This window comes from Dasypus novemcinctus, chromosome 18 (genome assembly GCF_030445035.2).
Source record: "Dasypus novemcinctus isolate mDasNov1 chromosome 18, mDasNov1.1.hap2, whole genome shotgun sequence".
Taxonomy (NCBI): domain Eukaryota; kingdom Metazoa; phylum Chordata; class Mammalia; order Cingulata; family Dasypodidae; genus Dasypus; species Dasypus novemcinctus.
Genome location: NC_080690.1, coordinates 63,727,230 through 63,749,598, shown reverse-complemented (window position 1 = coordinate 63,749,598; position 22,369 = coordinate 63,727,230). Strand labels below are relative to the sequence as shown.

Genomic DNA, 22,369 nt, shown 5'->3' with positions numbered 1-22,369 from the left:
GGGCCAGCTCCACAGGGATCAAGGAGGCCCGGGCTTGAACCGCGGACCTCCCATGTGGTAGAGGGACTCCCTAACCACTGGGCCAAAGTCCGTTTCCCCGTGTAACCTTGTTTAGAGGAGAAAACACGGCGGTAGGAAAACCCACAGGTTAAGTCTGTACACCGTGGTGTCCAAAAATTTCTGCCTGATCACTGGTTTGAAAGAACCCAACTCAGCCTTCAGCAGGGAGAGAGTCACTGCTAATATTGGCAGCTACCAGATGCAATCAGATTTTCCAGAAGGTCTCAGATAAGGAATAAGTTAGCAACTGCTGCTGCAGTGCCTGTGGCCTGTCCTGCCATTGCCTGCGTCAGTATGTTCTCCGCGTGGAAGACTAGGGGGTCCTGGGGAAAGCTAGGCCAGCTCCTGTCCCCCTTCTGCTCAGAGCAAAGCCAGAGCCCTTAGAGTGGCTTTCCAGGCAGCCCTCGACCCCATCAGCTCATCTCTGTCTTTTCTCCCCTGACTCCATTCCAGCCATTCTGATCTCCTTGCTCTACCTCCAGTGCACCAGGCACAGCCCACCTAGCAGCCTGAAGTTTTTGCTACTCCCTCTGCTGGAAAGAAAATCCCTCTCTCACTGTCCTCGTCGCCCGGTTCATCTCTCCTGAGGCAGGCACTGTTGCAGTTCTTTTTGTGGCCATCCAGGGCATACACATACAAGTACACATATTCACCCCTCCACCCCTTTTAAAAATACAGAATATAGATACTGTTTTGCCCCTAGCTTTTTTTCAAATAACCATTTTCCTTGGAAATCCACAGCCATTAAAAAAAACCTTACCATTTTCTTTTAAGTGATACATAATGTTAATTTCGTGGATGTGGCACAAGTTTTTAACAAGATGTCTCTCAAGAACTTGGCGAACCTTCCATGTCCCATTTGCTTCACCATTACCAGTTGTGTCTTTCTGAGCAAGGCTCACAAAGCCTGGTCCACAGACAGTGGTTGTCGTGGGCTCAATCCCTTGTCCTAACAGCTGACATTCCCTGAGCCCTCACTGTGGGCCAGGCCCTGTGCCAGTTGCCCCATGGGTCTGAAATCACTGAACATGCCCCCCTAGCAGGTTGGTATTTTCACTGTGCTGTCTCCATTTTTCAGCTGAGGAGACTGAGGCATGGGCATGTGCAGTTATCTGCCCAGGTCTCAGCCGCCAGCAGGCTTCGGCCCCAGAGTCTGTGCTCTCAGCTGTGAAGGTGATCCTAATGGATCAGCCTGTAACGCTGGTGAAAACCATGGTCTAGCCCGGAAAAGTGCATGGAAACAAGATCCAGGGGGTCATGCCCAGGCTTTCAGTCATTTCCTGGGCAACACCCTCCATCCCCAAAGCCCAGCTAAGACGCTCCCAGATGTAACTGGGAAGGAGCCGAAGTGTGTACTGGAAATGTTTTCCATTTGGGTCAGAATGATGGCGTATACATACACAGATGAAAAAAATAAACTTACTATTCGTGCCTTCCTACTTGAGGCATGCGCCACCTCATTTAAGTAGAAGTGAGGAGTGGACATCTGTGACAAATGTAGCAGAGATGGAGTAGACAAGGACTGAGGGGCAGCCATCTGCTTAGATGGTCGGGACAAGTGTAGCTGGGTGACAGTTGCTTCAGGTGACTGTGAGGGGATGGCTGTGTGAACTCTTATCCAACTAGGAGCAGCTGAAAAGACAGTGTGGGAGTGTACTCATGATTTCTGGGACGTGGGTTCCTCAGGAAGCCTGACCTGATTAAAAGGCCTGATGTTCGCACATTAGCGCCAGATTTCCAAAGTGTTTTCCTGCCCCTCCTCTCGTTCTGTCTGAGGAGTAAGTGTCCCACGTGAGGCAGGCAGGGCAGGGAAGTGCCCGGGACTGCTAGACTTCATTCCTATAGAACCCACCTTTTAATGTTTTTAGACTGGATTTAAAAAAAAAAATTTCATCTGTTATTTATTGCTAATAACTTGCTTGTCATCTATATACATATTTTTAGTGAATTGCCTGATAGTAAACTAACCATGTAAACTTTCTTTTACTTTTTTTTTTTTTTACTTTTTATCGTGGTAACAGAAATACAATGTAACATCTCCCATTTTAACCACTTTCAGGTGTACAGTCCATGTAAAAGTTTTTGTGAGAACTTATCAAGAAGAAGAAACACAAGGGAGTGTAGGTGTGTGTTCAGACTGCAAATGGTTGTATATGCAACAAGAATCACTCATTTAAAGTACAAATATATAACTCCGACCAGATGTGGGACCCTGTTCTTTGTACTGTGGGAGAGGTAAAGATAACTGACTTTTTACCTCAAGCACTGAACCAGGAAGTTGATAGGGAATTGGTATTGAATAGGCAGTCGGGTCGAAATTGCTCTGCTAGCAATTAGCTGTGTGTGGCATGTGAGCTGTTTGTTTAACCCACATGAGCCTCAGTTTCCCCATCAGTAAAACGGGTGGTAACAGACTTTTCCTCCGAAGGTGGTTGTGGGGATCCAGAAGAACGTAGCCAAGTGCGAGGTCCCCAGAGATGTCCACGTCCTCATTCCTGGAACCTGTGAATATGTTACCTACCCTGCAAAGAGACTTTGCAGATGTGATTAGGATCTCCAGATGGGGAGATCAGCCTGCCTAGGGCAGATGGGCCCAGGTCATCACAGGGGTCCTTATAAGGGAAAGGGAGACAGAGAAGGTGCCATGATGGAAGCGGAGGCTGGAGGGACGCCCTTGCTGGAAGGAGGCCAGGAGCCGAGGAATGTGGGTGGCCTCTGACACTGGAAAATGCTGGAAGCGGAACCTGCCCTCGAGCCTCTGGAAGACACAGCACTATTGACACCTGGATTTTAGCTCTGTAAGACCCAGTTCCCTACTTCCGGCCTCCAGACCTGTAGGAAAATAAATGTATGTTATTTTAAGCCACTAAGTTTGTGGTAATTTGTTTACAGCAGCCAGAGAAAGCTATTCCCCAAGCGGCTGGCACACAGCGAGTAATCCAAAAACTAGCCCTGATGGTCCCCTTGTGTGACGGATGGGGACACAGGCAAAGAACAGGGGAGTGACATGCCAAAGCCACTCGGGAAGGGAGGGCAGACCCAGAGTTACAGCTCAGGGGGCATTGGTTTCTTCAGCAAATGTCTGTTGGGCTTCCCGTCCATCCATCTGTCCGTCTATCAGGAAAGTGTTGAAGGCCTGCTGTAGGAGGCTTAGCTGACAGTGATCTAATGCTTACTCTGTGCCAGCACCTTTCTAGGGACTTTACATGTATTTCTCATTTATTCTTCACAACAACTTAATATAGCCACTGCCCCTGTTTTACGGATTAGGAAACTGAGGCAAAGGGGAGAAATGAAACCATTTGCTCCAGGATCACACAGCCAGTGACTAAGCAGAGCTGGGAAGGGCCAGTCACTGGTGTTGTGTTGGGGACACAGCAGGGAATGAATCAGACATTGTCCGTGTCCTCATGGGCTTAAACGGGTAGCAGGGGAGACAGGTGGCTAGACACATACAAACGGTGTAGCTACATGATACCCAGTGGTGATAAAAACGAAGTGAGGCTAGGGAGTAAGGAGTAGCACCTAGAAGGGGTTGAGGGGGCCTACTTTGGGGGGTCAGGGCAGGGGTGACACAGGAGCAGAGGCCTGCACCAAGGATGGAGCCTGCCGTAGGGAGGTATAGGGGGACAGTGTTCCAAGCAGGGGCAGGGGCAGATGGGAAGGAGCGCCTGTTCTCAGGGCAGAAGGAAGGCTGGTGCCGCCCGAGGAGAGTGATCCCATGGGGCAGGAGGCTGAAAAGTCAGACTGGGGCTCCTGTGTCCCAAGGCTGAGTTGGGAGCTGCAGTGGAGCCAGGGGGAGTGGCCAGGCAGCCAGGAAGGCCTTTCTGTGCTGTGGCGGACGAGCACATGGGGACTCGAGCCAGTCTGTCTCCATTCCCATCAGCAGCTGGGTGACCCTGGGGAAGGTCTATAACTGCTTCCTGCCTCCGTTTGCTCCTGTGTAAAATGGAGAGGACAGCAGCACCTGCCTCGCTGAATGGTGGTGAGGAGCGGGAGCAGGGCATGGATGTGGCTGGCCCGTAGTGGGCGTTCAACTGGTCACTGCAGTTGGCCTGTGTCCTCTCAGCTCCCTTCAGAAGGACCCGCCCCTTTCACACATGACAGGGAGGAAACTGGCACTCAGAGAGGTCGCCTCCCTCAGCGGGGGTTGCAGTTTGGAAATGGAAGGGCTGGATTTTTTTTTTTTTAACTTTCGGATCATTTATTTTTGTTGCACTCGGGGAATAATTGAATCAGTACAGTCATGCTAGGCCAGGCCTCCCCGAGATGAAGAAGAGGAGCTGGGCGGGAGGCAGTTCTTCATACTCCTGTTCTTTGCCTTCCCCAGCCGCCCCCACGCACTCCCGAACCCTGAGTCCCCCACCCCATCATACTTACCTACTTGACTCAGAGTCGACAAATTTAAGGCGCAGCTGGAGGAATGTGGGTAAGGAGTAGGAAGAAGTTCCCTGAAGGAGCCTTCAGAACCCAAATGATTCAAGTGATTCAAGCCTGAAGGTTGGATTAAGTCAGGGGTATGAACTTAGTGATCTCTCAGTGACTCTTTCCCTGCAACTCCAAGGAGGGTAGGCATTTATATTCTGGAATAATGGAAAAGTGTCCTTTTTTCTCATCCAGAAGCAATGAGATTGAGGAAGCATCATTTCCCCCAGTAATATCCCATCCCCTTTTCCCAGAGAAAGCCAAGTTTAATAGGAAGAGTGGTTGTCCAGAAGGTAAGGGGCCCACTGGCCTTCGCCTCCCATTCTCCCTAGCTGGGGTGCTCCTGTGCCCCCAGACCAGCTACGTCCCTGGGGCCTTGCCCCCTCCATACCAGCTCGGCAGCCTCCCTTCAGTCCTTGAAAGAGTCCAAGCTGTATTCTGAGCAGAATCTGGAGACTCCTGCACCCTGACTGTGCATGCACACATACACGCAAGTCCACCTACCCAGCTGCTCCTGCAGGAAAGGATGAGGGCAGGGCTGGAATCAAATCCGGCCTGTAATCAATCCAGGCTGGCTTACCCCAAATGCAGCCCTTCCTCCCGTGTTTGCAGCAGTGTGCAGGCGATGTTGGGATGACCTGACAGGGAGGTTAAAGAGCACATGGGAGCACTGGATGGTGGTGGGAGAATGGGGTGAGTGGGGGTGGCAGACTCGGTACCTTCGAGAGCTCTAATGACTCAGCGTTCTAGGGTCCTAATCTGTTTTAGAATCCCAGCCTGGAAGGCAGGAGACTTGCTTGTGCTGTGTTAACTCTCCCCCACCAGCAGTAGGTCTTTCCATGCCTCCAGCTGTCAGGTGGGAGTGGCAGATCCTTTGGGGAAGTCATTCTAGAGAGTCCTTCTTTCAACAAATAATTACCGTGCACTGGCTAATCATGTCTCCGGACAGTACAGTTGAGCACCTGCTACATGCCGCACCCTGTGCCCTGGTATCTATGAGACTGACCTCATTTATTAATCCCACTGGCCATGTGGAATAGGTAAGATGATCATGTCCATTTTACATATGAGGAAACTGAGCTACTGAGATGTTAGCTAATAAGGCCACACAGCATGTATGCTGTAGAGCTGGAATTCAAACCCAGATTCCCTGGGAAGTAAATCCCAAGGAGGACCCTGCCTTTGGGAAGCTTCCACTGAGTCCTGTGTAGTTGGGGCAGGGGTGACAGATATGACATTTATCTGCAGGGTTTTTTGCACAGTTATAACTCTGGATAGCTGCCAAGAGTGTGCAATAAGCGGATCTGATGGCATCTGGGAAGGTTGGTGAAGCAGGTGGTGGGGGGAGTTTTATTCAGCAAATATTTGGTGAGCTCCTACTCTGCCAGGCCCTGTGCTGGGTGCAGGGGACACAGTGGCACTACCCAGCCCTGGTCTCCACTGTCACAGAGTTGACATTCCAAGGGGACATGGCAGCCCAGATGGGGCTCCCCCCACTCCTGAGGCTGAGGGCAGAGCTGGCACTGACAGGGCCTTGCCCTCTCCCCACAGCTGGAGAAAGAGGAGCAGATACACAGCATCGACATCGGGAATGATGGCTCTGCTTTCGCGGAGGTGCTGGTGGGCAGCTCAGCTGGAGGAGGCGGGGAGCAGGACTACGAGGTAAGCAAGACCTGGAGAAGGCCTGGGCTGTTCTCCACCCCAGAGGCCCCCGGCAGCGTTCCCCACCCCCACCCCCACCTGGGGCCTTCTGTGTGCTGGGCCAGGCCGGGGTCTAGGTGAGTCACAGCCGATCCTGACAGCTCATTGGGAAGAGGAGACAGAGCAGATGCAGGGTGATAAACACACTCAGGGAAGGAGTGGAATTTGCACTGTGCTTGCTTAAACAAACTGGAGGTTTATTTATTTATTTGTTTTTCAGTACCGGAGAGTGAACCCAGGACCTCGTCTATGGGAAGCCGGCGCTCAACTGAGCCACATTGGCTTCCCTGACTTTTGTTTTTCATTTGTTTTTTTTTTCAGGAGGCCCTGGGAACCGAACCTAGGACCTCCCCTGTGGTCAACAGTGTGAGCCACATCTACGCCCCTCAGGCTCTTTTTTGTTCTAAGATCCAATTACTGCTCAGGAGAAAAAACTACTACTTTTAGAGATTATCACAGATGGCCTGGCATATTGAGATCTGCATTGGGGATGCCTCTATTAGTCACTTTATTTGCAATAAATTTGTACAAGAAGAAAAGCCTTTAGCTGCATTCTGAATATTAAAACAGTAAGCACAAGTCTTTTTTTTTTTAACTGATTGAGTTAATTAGAGCTGGTTTTGTGAGGTCATAGCCAGCTGGTTAAGCAGTAAAATAAATGTCTTGGGTACAAATAAACCTTCTATGACAAACGGAATTTACAACTCTAAGAGAATAAACCCAGTTTTCTACAAGATACATTTTTTTCATGCAGTAAAAAGTCGTTTTTAACTGAGGCATGTTTTACATTCAGTAACATGCATAGATCTTTTTTAAAATTTTTTAAAATATATTTTTTATTTTTAAAAGATACTTAGATTACATAAAATGTTACATTAAAAAATAAGGGATTCCCAAAAAACTGTTCAAAGAGTTTTGACAGATGTATACACCTGCGCAACCACCTCCAAAATCAAGAGACAGAACAGTTCCGGCATGCCTGAAAATTCCCTCGGGCCCCCTTGCAGTCAGTCCTCCCACTCCCAGCTCAAGGCAACCACTGTCCTTTTTTCCATCACTCTAGACCAATTTAGAATTTCATACGGATGGAATCATAAGATATTTATTCTCTTGTGTCTGGCTTCCTTTGCTCAATATACAGTTTTTGAGATTCTTCCATGTCATATGTCAGTGGCTCATTCCATTTGATTGCTGAGTAGCATTCCATTGTATGGGTATTAGTCCAGTCCATTGATCCTTTCTCCTGTTGATGGACTTCCCAATTTTTGACTCTGATTGAACAAGTCTCTTGGAGATAAGTTTCCATTTCTTTGGGGTCAATACCTAAGAGTTGCAGGGTGATAGTTGAATTGCAGGGTGATAGCCTGGATACATGTTTTGATTTTGTTAGAAACTGCCAGATAGTTTTCCAAAATGGTTGTATCATTTTGTATTCCCTTGAGCCGTGTATGAGAGTTCTAGTTGCTCTACATCATCACCAATACTTGGTGTTGTTAGTCTATTTAATTTCAACCATTCAGATGGGCGTGTTATTCAGTGAATATTCTGTGAGCTCCTACTGCATGCCAGGCCCTGTGCTGGGTGCTTTAATTTGTATTTTCCTGACAAGTGACAAGGTTGTGTACCTTTCATGTACTTATTAGCCACCCATTCATCTTATTTTGTGAAGTGTCTGTTCCAGTCTTTAGCTTATTTTTTTTAAACTCTATTTTGTACATTTAACAATTGAAAATATAAACAATAACTAAAAAATAAAAATAAAGCACAATTCAATAAAAACATACACTTCTCAATTAAATGTACTGTATACATATAATTTTTTTTTTAATCATTCGATGTTATACAAAATATTTGGTTCATAGGAACGCAGTCATATATTATTTGTCCTTTTGTGTCTGGCTTGTTTAGCTTATTTTTAATTTGTTATTTGTCTATTTATCATGTGTGTTGCAAATCTTTTCACCCAGTTTGTGGTTTGTCTCTTCATTATCTGAATAGTATCTTTGGATGAGCAGAAATTGATGAAGTTCAATCTGTCAAACCTTTTCTTTCATGCTTAGTGCCTTTTTGTCTTCTATAAGAAATATTTGCCTGTCCCAAGTAGTGAATATGATCTCCTCTGTTTTCTTCTAGAAGTTGTTTTAGCTTTTACCCTTGGATTGGCAGTTTATTGCAAATGGATTTTTGTGTATTCTTTAAAGTAGGGGACAAGTTTCATTTTTTCTGTATGTTTTTTCTATGCTTGTTAAAAAACTTTTTTCAGACATTACTTTTCCTGTTGAAATATTTTGGCACTTTTTTTGAAAATTAATTGACAGTATTTGTGTGGGTTATATTTTGGTTCTCTCCATTATGTTCATTGATCTATGTATCTGTATTTCTGCTAGTATCACATTCTCTTAAGAGTAAATATCGAAGTCAGGACTTCTAACTTTATTCTTCTATGAGACTTGGCACTCCTAGATTCTTTGCATTTCCATACAAACCATAAAAACCAGCTTGTCAGCAACTATTCATTTTGACATAATTTCAGACTTACAGAAAAGTTGCAGAGTAATTCCTAGAATTCCCATATATTCTCCACCCAGATTCCCCAAATGTTAATACACCCATATATATTTTTTTTCTGAGCTGAGAGTAAGTTGCATACAATGATGCCCCTTTACCCCCACATACCCCAGAGGGTATTTTCTTTAAAAAAGACATTTTCTTAACATTACTAGACATTCTAATTTATCGTTTTCTTAAAAACTGGCAAAATTAAGAAATAAACCTTTTTTTAAAAGATTTATTTATTTATTAATTATTTCTCTCCCCTTCCCCCGCCCAGTTGTCTGCTCTCTCTGTCCATTCGCTGTGTGTTCTTCTGTGACCGCTTCTATCCTTATCAGTGGCATCGGGAATCTGTGTTTCTTTTTGTTCCATCATCTTGTTGTGTCAGTTCTCCGTGTGTGTGGTGCCATTCTTGGGCAGGCTGCACTTTCTTTTGCGCTGGGCAGCTCTCCTTATGGGGCGCACTCCTTGCGCGTGGGCTCCCCTACATGGGGGACACCCCTGTGTGGCAGAGCATTCCTTGTGTGCCTCAGCACTGCGCATGGGCCAGCTCCACATGGGTCAATGAGGCCCAGGGTTTGAACCGCGGACCTCCCATGTGGTAGGCGGACACCCTATCCATTGGGCCAAGTCCACTTCCCTAGGGAATTAACCATGATACAATACTATCATCGTATCTCAGACCTTCTTCACATCCTCTTAATTGTCCCAATAATGTTCTTTATAGCAGGAAAAAAAGAAGTCAGGTTTGTGCATTGCATTAAGCTATCATGTCTCTTTGGTTTCCTTGCATGGGGAACAGTTTCTGTGACTTTCTTTGTATTTCCTGCCATAGACATTTTTGAAGAGTAGACAGCAGTGATTTTGTAAAATGTACTTTTATGGAATGCCTGGTGTTTCGTTCTGTTTAAATTTAGGTTTTTGGCCTGAATCCATAGACGTGATGTGTTCTGTGCATCTTATGAGGCATGTGCTATTGACTTACTCTGTTAGTGATGATAACTTTGTCATTTAATTAAGGTGGTGTCTGCAAGGTTTCTCTACTGTAAAATTACTATTTTACCCACTGTAATTAATAAGTATCATGTGAGGAAATACTCTGAGGCTATATAAATATCTTGTTACTCCTCAAGCTTGCACCTACTATTTTTAGCATCTACTATTGATTCTTGCCTAAAGTGTTGATGCTGTTCTAATGATTTCTTTTTAAATTTCATTTTCCAGTGTTTTTTTTTGTATATTGACCTTGTATCCCATGACCTTGCTAAATTAATTAACTTATTAATTCTACTAATTTTATGTAGATTCCTCGGGGTTTTCTGCTTTGATTATTATATTGTCCGTGAATAAAGACAGTTTTCTTCCTTTCCAATCTAGAGCCCTTCTATTTTTATTTTTCTCACCATATTGCACTGACTATTATCTCTATTGCAGTGTTAAACAGAAGTGATGAGAGCAGACATCCTTGCCTTGTTCCTGACCTTAGGGGGAAAGTGTTGAGTCTTTCCCCATTAAGTATGATGTTAGTTGTAGGTTTTTTAAAAAATAGATGTCCTTTGCCAGGTCAAGGAAGTTCTTTTCTATTCCTAGTCTGTTGAGAGCTTTGGTCATGAATGTATGTTGAATTTTATCAAGTGATTTTTCTGCTCTATAGTATATATATTAACAAATGAGTTTTCCTCTTACAAACATTTTTATTCTCAAGTTTATATAAGTCGACGGACTTTGGGACTATTAAAAAAAGTTTTCTGCAAACAGATTTAGATAAAAATTCTACTTTATAATGATGAAAGCAGGAATAAGTCAGTTTTGGTGTTTTTTTAAAGATTTATTTTATTTCTCTCCCCTTCCCCTCCCCCCACCATTGTCTGCTTTCTTGTGTCCATTCACTATGTATTCTTCTGTGTCCACTTGTATTCTCCACAGCTCTAGGAATCTGTGTCTCTTTTTTTGTTGCGTCATCTTGCTGCATCAGCTCTCAGAGTGCAGTGCCACTCTTGGGTGGGCTGTACTTTGTGTGTGTGTGTGGGGGGGGCGGCTCTCCTTGCAGGGTGCACTCCTTACCCATACGCCTCCCCTTCATAGGGGACACCCTTGTATGACATGGCACTCCTTGCATGTGGCAGCACTGTGCATGGGCCAGCTCACCACATGGGTCAGGAGGCCTGGGGTTCGAACCCTAGACCTCCTATATGGTAGGCGGACACTCTATCAGTTGAGCCACATCTGCTTCCCCAGAAAAAGTCAATTTTAAAGTCTCAAAACACCTATACCAACCCTCCTGTTCTTTCAAGGTTTTTAATGAAACGTCTGAAGAAGTGTCAGGTTTCTTTTATACTGTCTAGCCAAGACTGAATTAAAGACTCTGGGAATTGTATGTTCACTTTCTACTCAGAGACTAGATATGGCTGAGAGAATCAAGAACAAAAAGGAAGAAGGGTGGAGCAGAGGTGACTGTTGATGTCACCTACAAATTAAGTGTAAGGCATCCTTGTAATAATGAATATCATTTTCTACAGAGTCAACTACATGTTCTTTTTTCCCCCTCCGAAGTCTACAAAGGAGACTCATAAGCTTTTGAGGTTAACACAGTCTAGAGATTAAAGGTTTAATTCTGGAGGCAGAGGGACAGTGTTGGGTAATAAAACAGTCTGACAACCAGAGTTGTTTTGGTCTCACAGTGAATGGCAGGGGAGTACATTCCAGGGAAATCTGCCTCTTTTTCAGAATAGCAGCTGCCAACCAGTTTGTATTGCTCTGATGGTCAGCTAGCTCCTTGATTCAGTCACTAGAGGATAAATTCAGCTCCCCTGCCAGCTCGAAGGCCTTTCATAAACAAGTATCGTCAGGGCCAGGCAGATGGCATTCCTTCTATACAATTTTCTTTGACTTCGATGTTCCTCTTTACAGTTAGAGCTGGGTACAAAGAAGCACGTAGTTGTTCTCTGAGTTCATGAATGTCACAGCCTGTCAATTAGAAAAAGAAAGATAAAATAAGTGATAGAATATATCTGATTAAAAGTGGCTTACTATATATATATGGACATTTATTATTTCTGTAGGGAATATCTAGCATTAGGCAGACCCAGAATTGGTCTGGCAGGTTAACCATATCAGGGAGGTGGGTCAGCACCTCTTGAGTCTCCCAGACTTACCCTTGTGATCCAAAGGTGACTGCTGTTGCTCCATCCATTACCTCAGCATCCAAAGCAGGAAGTGGGGGAGGAGGTAGAATGGCCTCCTCCGTATCTGTTTAATGAGGAAGGAAAATGTTCCCCAGGAGCCCCCATCACATTGGCTGGAACTGGTCCTGTGCCCATCCTTGTTCCACAGGGCACAAGTTGGCTGGCGTTGGGCACACAACTCTTTACTCATTTCAAAACCACGGGGCCACTCTTGATTGTCGTTTGTTCTTGCATCATCATGTCCTCACTCTGTTTGTTTCTAGTAAATATACCTATTTTATATTCTGTCCTGATAATTTCAACAGGTGCAAAACCTGTGGGTCTGAGTCTGCAATTTGGGTTTCTGTGGATCCTAAATCATGGCAGCTTATTTCCTCATAGGGCTGTTTACCTTCTTGGTAATTTTCCTTCTTTGGGACTATATCTCTGGGACTTTTTTGAGGAGTTGGTTTGAAGTTCATTCTTCCAAAGGGGATTTGTCTTGGCATCTGCAGTGCTACCCCCATGGGACCACTAAAAATTGTCAGTTTTGTTTTTTTCACACATATAGGTCATAGGAATTTTTGCTCCATATCCGTGAGAGCACAGACTTGGAGCTAAGAACTCCCCTGAGAGCATTTTTTGTTTTTTTTCTCTGCTGTTCCCAAGGCCGAAGCAGGCAGGCATCCTACCCACTCTCTCCACAAGGCACCTTTTCTCAGCCTACACACTGAGGCTTTTGAACACCCATGGGAACCCCTGCATTTGTGATGTGGTGGTGGCCTCTGATATGACCCTTGTCCTTTCTTGGCGCCCAGGCTTGGTGTCCTGTGTGCCCACCTCCGGGTCCCCACGTAGAGCCCTCTAAGACAGCCCTGTGCCCCTAGGTGGTACAAAGGCACCAGCATCGGTGCTGCTGGCCCAAGCCAAGCGTCCTGCCAGGAGCCCGGCACCACACCCCTCTAACAGAGAATTTGATGTGGAGAATTAGTAGCTAGGAATTGAAGGCATGAAAAGGCGACAAGAGAAGATAAAATATTGTGAAGGAGCAGCTGCAGGAAGCAGCAGCTGCCACCCTCGGGCTGGGGGAAACAAAAGGAAAGAGGTTGGAATTACTGAAATGTAGCCACGTAGCAGCTGAGGTGGGCCCTGGGGAGCGGAAATGTGGGCCCTAGGGGGCGGCATCCGCCTGTGTCGCTGAGGGCGTCAATGAGGCTGCCTCTGCCATGTTGGTAAGCTGCCCAGTGGGGTCCTGCTGTGGGCAGGAGCTGCTGCGGTGCCGTGCGGAGCCTGGCAGGGGGCCAAGGTGGAGGCAGGGAGGGGCAGGACCTCTCCCCCTCCTGCAGCCTGGCAGCCCCCTCTGGCCCCGCCGTTGGCAGTGCCGGCTGCAGGAGGGCAGGCTTGGAGCTGAGAGACCATCCTTTCAAGGCTGTCGCAGCTCCCCGCCGCTCTAGAGTCTGCGCCTTCACTTCTGGCGTCCGAAAACCGCCTTGCCTTTCTGCTGCCTGGGCCAAGCATTTCCAACAGGTGGTGTACTCTTGCTGCTCTTCTCCCCTGGGACTTCTCTCTGCCATGTTGCCAGAAATCAAAGACTGTGGAAAGGTTTTGAGAAGGACCATTCAGACATGGAGGTTTGAAAGGTCCTCTAGATCTGTGTCAGGGAAGGACTGGAGCCAGAAACCGGGGAGGAACCCAGAGAGAGCCCTGCTCAAGCAGAATTCCCCGGAGGTCTTGGATGAGCCAGTCTGCTCTGGTTCTCACTTGCTGTGCCCTTCTGCCTCCCCCGCCTAGGTCCTTCTGGTCACCTCATCTTTCATGTCCCCTTCTGAGAGCCGCAGTGGCTCAAACACCAACCGTGTTCGCATTTTTGGGCCTGACAAGTTGGTCCGGGCAGCAGCCGAGAAGCGCTGGGACCGCGTCAAAATTGTTTGCAGCCAGCCCTATAGCAAGGTACCTGAGGTCAGGACTGGGGGCACAGATTCCTTGGTGCTGGGGGAGGAGGAAGCTGAGGGCCCAGTGTCTGAGTCCCGGAGGCCTGGGAGGACTGGAAAGCTGGCTTTCTCCTGGGGTCATGGGGAGGCTGCGTCTCCATGGTCCCCAGGCTGAGTTTGGTGTCCAGCAAGGTGTGTGATGGGGCTGCCGTCATCTGTGTCCCTGGGATGGGGGCTGAGTTTTCTCTTGGAGTTTAGGAAGGGTGGACTCAAGATCCCAGAGGGACAGGAATTGGGGGGGCAGCACTAGCTAGTTAGAGAGAGGGGGTTAGGGTGGCAGTTTAGTAGTAGTTCATGTCACACTACCAGGTTCCCATCTTGGCTACACCACCCCTTGGCTGTGTGACTTTGGGCAAGTGGCTTAGCCTCTCTAGGCCTCAGTGTCCAGGTTCTAACAGGGTTGCTGAGCCATGGTAGCAATGCACCCCGACTATGTAATGGCACCACACAGTAGGAATAACTGTTCTGGAGGGGGTGCAGGGTTCAGCCAGCCAGCTGGCTTCTGGCTCCTTCCATCACTATCACACAGCGCTGCATCCAGCTGGCTGAGCGGGAAAGCCTGGAGCGAGGGGCCTTTCTCTGTTCTCCCCATCCCATGCCATCGGCAGGAGTGCAGGCATTTGGGAGTGGATTCTTGTGGACATATAGTCCTGGCCAGCTGCTCTGATGGCAAAATGAGCTAATGCGAGGAAAGGGCTTGGGAGCAAAGCCAGAGAGAGAGTTAATACTGGCCACAGCTGGAAGGTTATTGTCATTATCACTGCAGTGCCTCCCCAGACATGTGTCCGTAAGAGGGAAAGCGCCAGAAAGGAATTTCCCTAAGAAGTTTAGGGGCTTGGAGCTAAGCTCTGGGGCCCCAGGACAGCCAGGGCCAGAGGCTCCTGATGCCTGCTTCTCCTTTCCCAGGACGCCCCTTATGGCCTGAGTTTTGTGCGGTTCCACAGTCCCCCAGACAAAGATGAGGCCCCCCCTGAGTCCTCGTCCCAGGTAAGCTCTACCCATCACCCCCCCAGAGCCTTTCCTTCTCCCCACTCTTCACCCCCACCTGCCAGTAGCACATCTGCTGCACTGACCTTGCGGGACCTTAGAAGGTGACCAAGCTCGGCCAGTTCCGTGTGAAGGAGGAGGACGAGAGTGGCAACTCCCTGAGACCCGGGGCTCTCTTCTTCAGCCGGGTCAACAAGACATCCCCAGGTGAGTGCAGAGGGCCTGGGTCTGAGGGAGGAGGGGCTGGGCCTGGACCCCTGGTCTGAGGGAGGAGGGGCTGGGCCTGGACCCCTGGTCTGAGGGAGGAGGGGGCTGGGGCCTGGACCCCTGGGTCTGGGGGAGGAGGGGGCTGGGGCCTGGACCCCTGGGTCTGGGGGAGGAGGAGGAGGCTGGGCCTGGACCCCTGGGTCTGAGGGAGGAGGGGCTGGGCCTGGACCCCTGGGTCTGAGGGAGGAGGGGCTGGGGCCTGGACCCCTGGGTCTGGGGGAGGAGGGGGCTGGGGCCTGGACCCCTGTGTCTGGGGGAGGAGGAGGCTGGGCCTGGACCCCTGGGTCTGAGGGAGGAGGGGCTGGGGCCTGGACACCTGTGTCTGGGGGAGGAGGGGCCTGGGGCCTGGACCCCTGTGTCTGGGGGAGGAGGAGGCTGGGCCTGGACCCCTGGGTCTGGGGGAAGAGGAGGCTGGGCCTGGACTTCTGGACCACTTCTTGGTTTTGTGAGCAATACTCTGTGTCCCACAGATAGATTCAGAAAGGTCTCAGGGCCCAGCCCCCTCATCCTGGGTACATCTTCTCTCTCTGTAGCCATAACCAGTGATCAAGCAGGACCCAGCTACGCAGCCGCTACACTCCAGGCCTCTGGCGCTGCCTCCTCAGCTCTCCTCACTTCTAGAGCTATGGGTAGCACCTCCAAGGTACAATCATCAGACCCCTATGGGGTGGAGTAGGAGAGAGAAGTCAGAGGCCTCACTCCGCCCGCACCCCCTCAGCCTCAGGACTCTCCTAAGGGGAAGAGGAAGTTGGAGCTGAACCAAGAAGAACAGAAGGCCCCTGGCAAACCATCAGCCCAGCAATCGCCACCTGCCCTCAAGAGACCCAAGTGTGAGTAAACCAGATTCCTTTTCCAAGGGGACAGAGGGGCTGGGGCGCACACTCCTGTGTCCTCAGGGAGGAGGGCTGGGCTTAGTCACAGGTTGGGTGGTGGTAACTGAATCCTGCTCTTTGGCTTCCCCAGTGCCCGCTCCCACCCGTACCCCAGCCCCGGCTCCAGTCCCTGCCGCAGCACAAGGGGCAGGGCCAGGGAAGCCCCAGCGAGAAGGCACCAAGCCCAGGGGGCCCCGAGCCGGCCCCCAGGAGCTGGGGAAGATCCTTCAGGGTGTGGTGGTGGTGCTGAGTGGCTTCCAGAACCCTTTCCGCTCAGACCTCCGGGACAAGGCCCTAGAGCTGGGAGCCAAGTATCGGCCAGACTGGACCCCAGACAGCACCCACCTCATGTAAGTGTGCGCCCTGCACCTCCCACGCTTCCCACCCACTTCTGCCCCCTCGCCCTCATCCCTTCCATCCGTCATGCTGTCCTCTCCTCATCTCTCTGCTTGTCTCTCTTCCTGGTTCTCTGGATCTCCTGCCTCTTTTTCTCTGTGCTTCCTCCATCTCTCCCTCAGCCTTCCCAGCTCATTTTCTGTCTCTCCCATATCTGTCGCTGTGTCTTCCTCTTTCCTTCACCCCTCAGATCCTACCAGACTGACAACCCTCCTTTCTGCCCCCACAGCTGTGCTTTTGCCAACACACCCAAGTACAGCCAGGTCCTAAGCCTTGGAGGCCGCATCGTGCGGAAAGAGTGGGTGCTGGACTGTCACCGCATGCGTCGACGGCTGCCCTCCCGGAGGTGAGGCCCCACTGCCCACACGTGTCACACATACACGTGTGCGCTCACAGACATACACATACAAGCGCACACACCTGATCTGGGTCCAGCCTGAAGTGGACTGGCTTTTTTTTTTTTTTTAAGATTTAGTTTTTATTTATTTCTCTCCCCTTCCTCGCCGCGCCCCCCCAAGTTGTCTGCTCTCCGTGGGCATTCACTGTATGTTCTTTGACCACTTCTATCCTTATCAGTGGCACCGGGAATCCATGTTTCTTTTTGTTGCATCATCCTGCTGTGTCAGCTCTCCGTGTGGGCAGCACCACTTCTGAGCAGGCTGAACTTTCTTTTGCGCTGGGCAGCTCTCCTTACGGGGTGCACTCCTTGCACGTGGAGCTCCCCTATACGGGGACATCCCTGCATGGCACGGCACTCCTTGCGTGCATCAGCACTGCGCATGGCCAGCTCCACACGGGTCAAGGAGGCCCGGGGTTTGAACCGCGGACCTCCCATGTGGTAGACGGACGCCCTAACCACTGGGCCAAGTCCGCTTCCCTGGACAGGCTTCTAAGAGGAGGAGGGGCAGAGGCGAGGGGGAGGGGACCCCACAGGAGGAGAGACCTTGTCTGGGAAGGTCACAGAGAGCTCTGTGAGGCTGGTTTGTGGAGAAGAAAAAGGACATTTCGGGCTGAAGGAACAGCATGTGTGAAGGCCCCGGGCAGAACGGAGGAGCACTGGGCCCATTCACGATCACTTGGAGCACGTTCCTGAGCCTCTGCTTGGTGCCTGGCTGGGGACCAGCTGCCGGCGTGCCTTGGCTGTGCCCTTGAAAGCCTTCACTTTGACGAGGGGCCAGGCTTGTTTTAACAGTGTGGAAGTGTGCGGAGGAGGACCCCAGCCCGACGGGAGGCTGGCAGTGAGCAGGGGTCCTCAGGGACGAGAAGAGGTTTGCTTAGCTAAATAGGCAGAGAGCTGGCAGGGCCCGGAGACAAGGTTGGGGCTGCCTGGTGTCTGCTGGCATGAGGAGCAGGCGGGCTGAGCTTGCCCTAGGAGGCAGGAAGTGGCAGGAGAGGAGGCTCCGCAGGAGAGGAGGCTCTGCAGGAGCCACGAAGACATTTGAGCTGGGGAAGGGAAGGGTCAGCTCTGAGGCCCATGGATTGGAGGGAAGAGAGGAGGAGGCCGAGCATGTTCAGAAGTCAGGTGGCGCCGAGCGTATTTGAGAGATGGTCTCCAGTGAGAAAGGTGAGGCTGGGAAGGTGGGTGGGGTCAGCTCTGAGAGGACTTCCAGGGCCAGCCGAGGACCAGGTCTTCAGACTCCTTATCTAGTTCAGGAGTCTAGACAGCTCAAGAAGCCAAGAGTGCCTTCCTGCTTTTAGCAAAGACTCCTTGGCTACACGAGCATCCTGAACTGATGGGAGGCTCTTTATGGGCTTTATTTACCCCATTCAGTGTGTCCAAGTAGTTACTGCAGAAATATTAACAGGTTTGATTACAGGACTCTTTCCCCAGACCCCACTGGGGATGTTATGTAACAATTTGTATACCTGTAGCTTTACCTCTAAAATCAGAAAATTCAAAATTCTGAAACCCATATGGCTCCAAGTGCCTCTTCTATGGGCGATAGGGAGCCATGGAAGCTTTGAGTAGGGCAGGGGCAGGGGCAGGCCTGGGCCAAAAGATCCCCTGGGGCTCTGGGGGATCGAGTGGCCGTGAGAGGCTGCAGGTAGGGACTTGAGAAGAAGCTGGGGCCACAGGGGTGGGAGGAAGGATGGATTGCTATTCAGAGGCAGAAGGAGCTGGATATGAGCTATTGTCACAGGAGGTCAGGGAAGACAAAGGCAACAAGACAAGCAGCAGTGGCTTTGCCACTGGGTTGTGGAAAAACAATTCTGAAAGCACTTTGGTCTGGTCGGAAGCCTCCAGGCTGATGGCCCTGCCCTCCCTCCCATAATCAAAAGTTGAGTATGTTTCTTCCTTCCTCCCTTGGAGTACAAAGCACCCTGACGCTTAGCCACCTGACCATTGGCTCTTCCATCAACTGCTCCACTGTCAGTCCCCTGAGCTCCCCCTGACTTACCTGAACAGGGTTTCACCAGCTTCGACACCACCACAGCGTGCACAGAAGAGCCTCAAGTTGCAGCAGGTTCCTTTGCCTCTGCCACAGACCTTGCCCTGTGGTTTGGGGCAATTTAATTAATCTCTTCGTGTCTTAGTTTCCTAATCTGTGAAATGGGACTGAAAATAGCACTCACCCTAGGATTCAACGAGTCAGTATTTGTCCTGTGTTTAGAACAGTGCCTGGCACGTAGGAAGTGTTAGTTGTTGATTGATTTGTCATCAGCACTTTACTTGATAGTTTCTTTTCCTGCGATGTCAGTGGCTTAAGGAGCCATGAATTCATTGTCAGGTTGTGGAAATTATATTCGCTTTGAGACTTTTCCCTTAACTGGCAGGCATCTCCTAATGAGAAACTGACTTTGGTTCTCAAAGGGGTAATCAGATATTTCTGATTTTTCCCCCTTTCTGAATGAGAGCCTTTCTTCCCCAAGGAGAGGAGAGGAGATGGGGGCATACTCAGGTCTGCGCTGTGGGTGGCTGGGGTGACTGGAGTCGTGGGGCCCTTCCTGAGCTGGGGGGGGGGCACTGGGAGACCGTGACTGTGACCCCAAGTATTTACTAAGCGTGGCTGGTGGTTGCTTCCCAGGTGCCCTCTGTACCTCCCCCAGGGACTCCGTGTCCTGTCCTGATTTCTCCTCTAGGTACCTCATGGCGGGACCAGGCTCGAGCAGCGAGGACGAGGGAGGGTCTCACAGCGGCGGCAGCGGGGATGAAGCCCCCAAGCTTCCACGCAAGGTCCAATGGCCCTGCCCAGTGGGGAAGGCTACAGTGGGAGGTGGACGGGGTCAGCCGAGTGCCTCCCACGTGCACCCCCACGCTGCCCTTCCCTTCTCACTACCCCGTCCACTCATCTGTCTCACCCTTCCTCCTCAGCGTCCCCCGACCAAAGCCAAGCCCCCTCAGGCAGCAGGACCCAGCTCACCCCAGAGACCCCCAACCCCTGAAGGGACCGCAGCAGCCTCACCAGAGCCCCAGGATGATACTCCCACTGAGGGGGAGCAGTCAGGTCAGTCAGAGGTCGGGGTGGCCTGGACTCCTGTGTGCTGGGGAGGAGGGGCTGGAGACCCAGACTCGCCTGTGTGAAGGGGCCGGGGCAGGGAGCTGGACTCTTGGGTCTCAGAGAGGTGGAGGCTGGATCCTGGACATCTGGCTTTGATGGAGAAGGAAGCTGGGATTCCAGGCAGCGGGACCTGGAGGGCAGCTGGGGTAGGGGGTTGGGGTGCCTGTGTCTGAACTCAGGTGTGATACTGGGAGGGAAGTTACCAGTCTTCCCAGAAGACATGGCGGGCCCCTCACGTTGACTGAGCTTCCACTCACAGGCCAGGAAAATGGAGCAGAAGATTCTGGGGACACTGAGGATGAGCTGAGAAGGTAGGGTTGGAGCTTGGGTTTAGGGCGGCCCCAGCCTGGGGGTGGGGTCCCTGGTCTGTATGCTGGCCCCCAACCCCTCGGCTCCCCCAGGGTGGCTGAGCAGAAGGAACAGAGGCAGCCCCCAGACCAGGGGGAGAATGGTGAGGACCCGTATGCGGGATCCACAGATGAGAACACAGACAGCGAGGCTCGCCCCGAGTCTCCCAGCCTGCCTGTTCCAGAGCTGCCAGGTAGGAAGTGCTTCCCTGCCTCCTGGTGAGTGATTCCATCCCTGTCAGTTCCCGGCTGTGACTTGCCTCAGCCAGCCCCAGGATCCCTGCTACCCCCAGGACCTGTCTCCCCTCCCCCCTCCTCCCCTCTGCTTTGCCACCTGCTCGTTCTTCCTGGCACACCTGCTCTATGTCTTCCTGCTGTGTCCAGCCAGGTGTTAGCCCCTCCCTCAGGCCAGTGCCAGTACCTTCCCCAGGCTTCCGAATGGGGGGTGGGGTGAAGGGCTTTTTTGGCGGGACTCAGCTTTCCAAACCTACAGCTGTTTGGGTCCAGCCCCCTGGGTTCAGTTTGGTTGGTCTAGGGTGAGCCTGGGCACTGAGCTCTGTCAGGACCTTGGCGGTGGTCATGCAGTATGCCTGGCCCCAGACACTGGAGGTGTGCGTGTGCATGTGCGTGTGTGTGTGTGCACTTTCCCAAAATAAAAGAAGGAACAGAGGGAGTAGGAAACTCTGCAGGGGATTGTGAGGTGGGGGGAGTGGGCTGGGGTGGGGAGGGCAAAGCTTCTGCAGGTTGAGCATGGAGGGAGGAGGAGGAGGAAGGCTGAGGGTCTCAGCCGGCACGGTTCAGGGGCTGCAGGAAGAGCTGTTCCAATTCCCGATGGGCGATGGCAGGAAAATACTTTGATCCCCCCAAGCCCCTAAGGCAGCATCAGCACGTTGATGGCCTGGAAAATCATGTTAAAACAGACAGAAGAAAGAGCCATCCCAAAGGTGAGAGCCAGAGAAGGCACTGGTTGAGAAAGAGTGAGAAAGTGAAGGTGAAGAACTGGCAGACTATATAAAGTTTCCACTTGGGACGACGCTGATGAAGTGGCACTGTCCTCTGTGATTGACCTTCTGTCAGATACACGTTGCAGTAATAGTAATAGCATCTTTGACCATTTCAGAAACACCGCCACCACCACCCATAGGGTTCTGATGGGCCCCTGGGTGGAACCACTGCTCTCACTGCCCACCTGGGCATGCACGCCCCTCCTCAGCCCTGTACCCGCCTCCCTGCCTTGACCCTGAGTGTGCTGTGGCTCCTGGCTGGGGCCTCACACTCCCTCATCCGCCGTTGCCCCCTCAGACTTCTTTCAGGGTAAACACTTCTTCCTGTACGGAGAGTTTCCTGGGGACGAGCGGCGGAAGCTCATCCGATACGTCACAGCCTTCAATGGGTCAGAACCTCCAGAGGCTGGGGACCAAGGAGGGGAGCTGGGTCCAGGGGAGGGCTTGGATGTTGTGGGAGGTTGTGGGGAGGAAGGTGACCTGGAGGCCAGGGAAGGGGGCATCAGCTCAGATGCATTGCTTACTCTTTTGGTTTCCTCTTTTCTAAAGTGAGGCACCCCACCCCACTTCTGGAAAGGCTGTCATGAGGACTAGCGATGGTGGTGCTGCAGCTGTGGCTGTGGCAAGACCAGCACATGGGAGAAAGGGCAAGCCACAGGCTGGGGTGGAGAGAGGACAGCCTTTGAGGACGGCTGGGACACAGGATGTTGAGAGGGGGGACTTGAGAGCCCTGAAGTGCCCTCTCCCTCTTTCCTTCTCTTGCACCAGGGAGCTTGAGGACTACATGAGTGACCGCGTCCAGTTTGTGATCACGGCGCAGGAGTGGGACCCCAGCTTTGAGGAGGTGAGTGCTGGAGGGCCAGGGAGAGGGCCAGAGTGACCTCCCCACCACGCTCACATGTGTCCCTGCCCACTGCTCAGGCCCTGATGGACAACCCTGCCCTGGTGTTCGTCCGCCCCCGCTGGATCTACAGTTGCAACGAGAAGCAGAAGTTACTTCCCCACCAGCTGTATGGCGTGGTGCCCCAGACCTGAAGTATGTGCATGCACGCACACACGCACACACATATGACAAGTTTAATAAAGGTGACTTGGTTTGGAA

General features: G+C 51.0%; 1 protein-coding gene across 4 annotated transcripts in view; it reads left to right on the top strand.

The window, feature by feature from the left end:
- XRCC1 (X-ray repair cross complementing 1) overlaps positions 1–22,369 on the top strand; it is a 27,868-nt gene extending 5,499 nt beyond the window's left edge. For 2 of the 4 annotated variants that reach the window (XM_058280361.2, XM_071209291.1), the window contains 15 exons: positions 6,037–6,147; positions 13,695–13,853; positions 14,801–14,881; positions 14,983–15,088; positions 15,682–15,791; positions 15,867–15,978; positions 16,112–16,370; positions 16,646–16,762; positions 19,498–19,591; positions 19,730–19,862; positions 20,176–20,227; positions 20,318–20,457; positions 21,566–21,656; positions 22,036–22,111; positions 22,189–22,369. In XM_058280361.2, the coding sequence (XP_058136344.1) occupies positions 6,037–6,147; positions 13,695–13,853; positions 14,801–14,881; positions 14,983–15,088; positions 15,682–15,791; positions 15,867–15,978; positions 16,112–16,370; positions 16,646–16,762; positions 19,498–19,591; positions 19,730–19,862; positions 20,176–20,227; positions 20,318–20,457; positions 21,566–21,656; positions 22,036–22,111; positions 22,189–22,302 (1,755 nt within the window). In that variant the 3' untranslated portion in view covers positions 22,303–22,369. Of the gene's footprint in view, positions 1–6,036; positions 6,148–13,694; positions 13,863–14,800; positions 14,882–14,982; positions 15,089–15,681; positions 15,792–15,866; positions 15,979–16,111; positions 16,371–16,645; positions 16,763–19,497; positions 19,592–19,729; positions 19,863–20,175; positions 20,228–20,317; positions 20,458–21,565; positions 21,657–22,035; positions 22,112–22,188 lie in introns of all 4 variants that reach the window. The other 2 variants (XM_058280360.1, XM_071209290.1) reach the window with 1 other exon arrangement.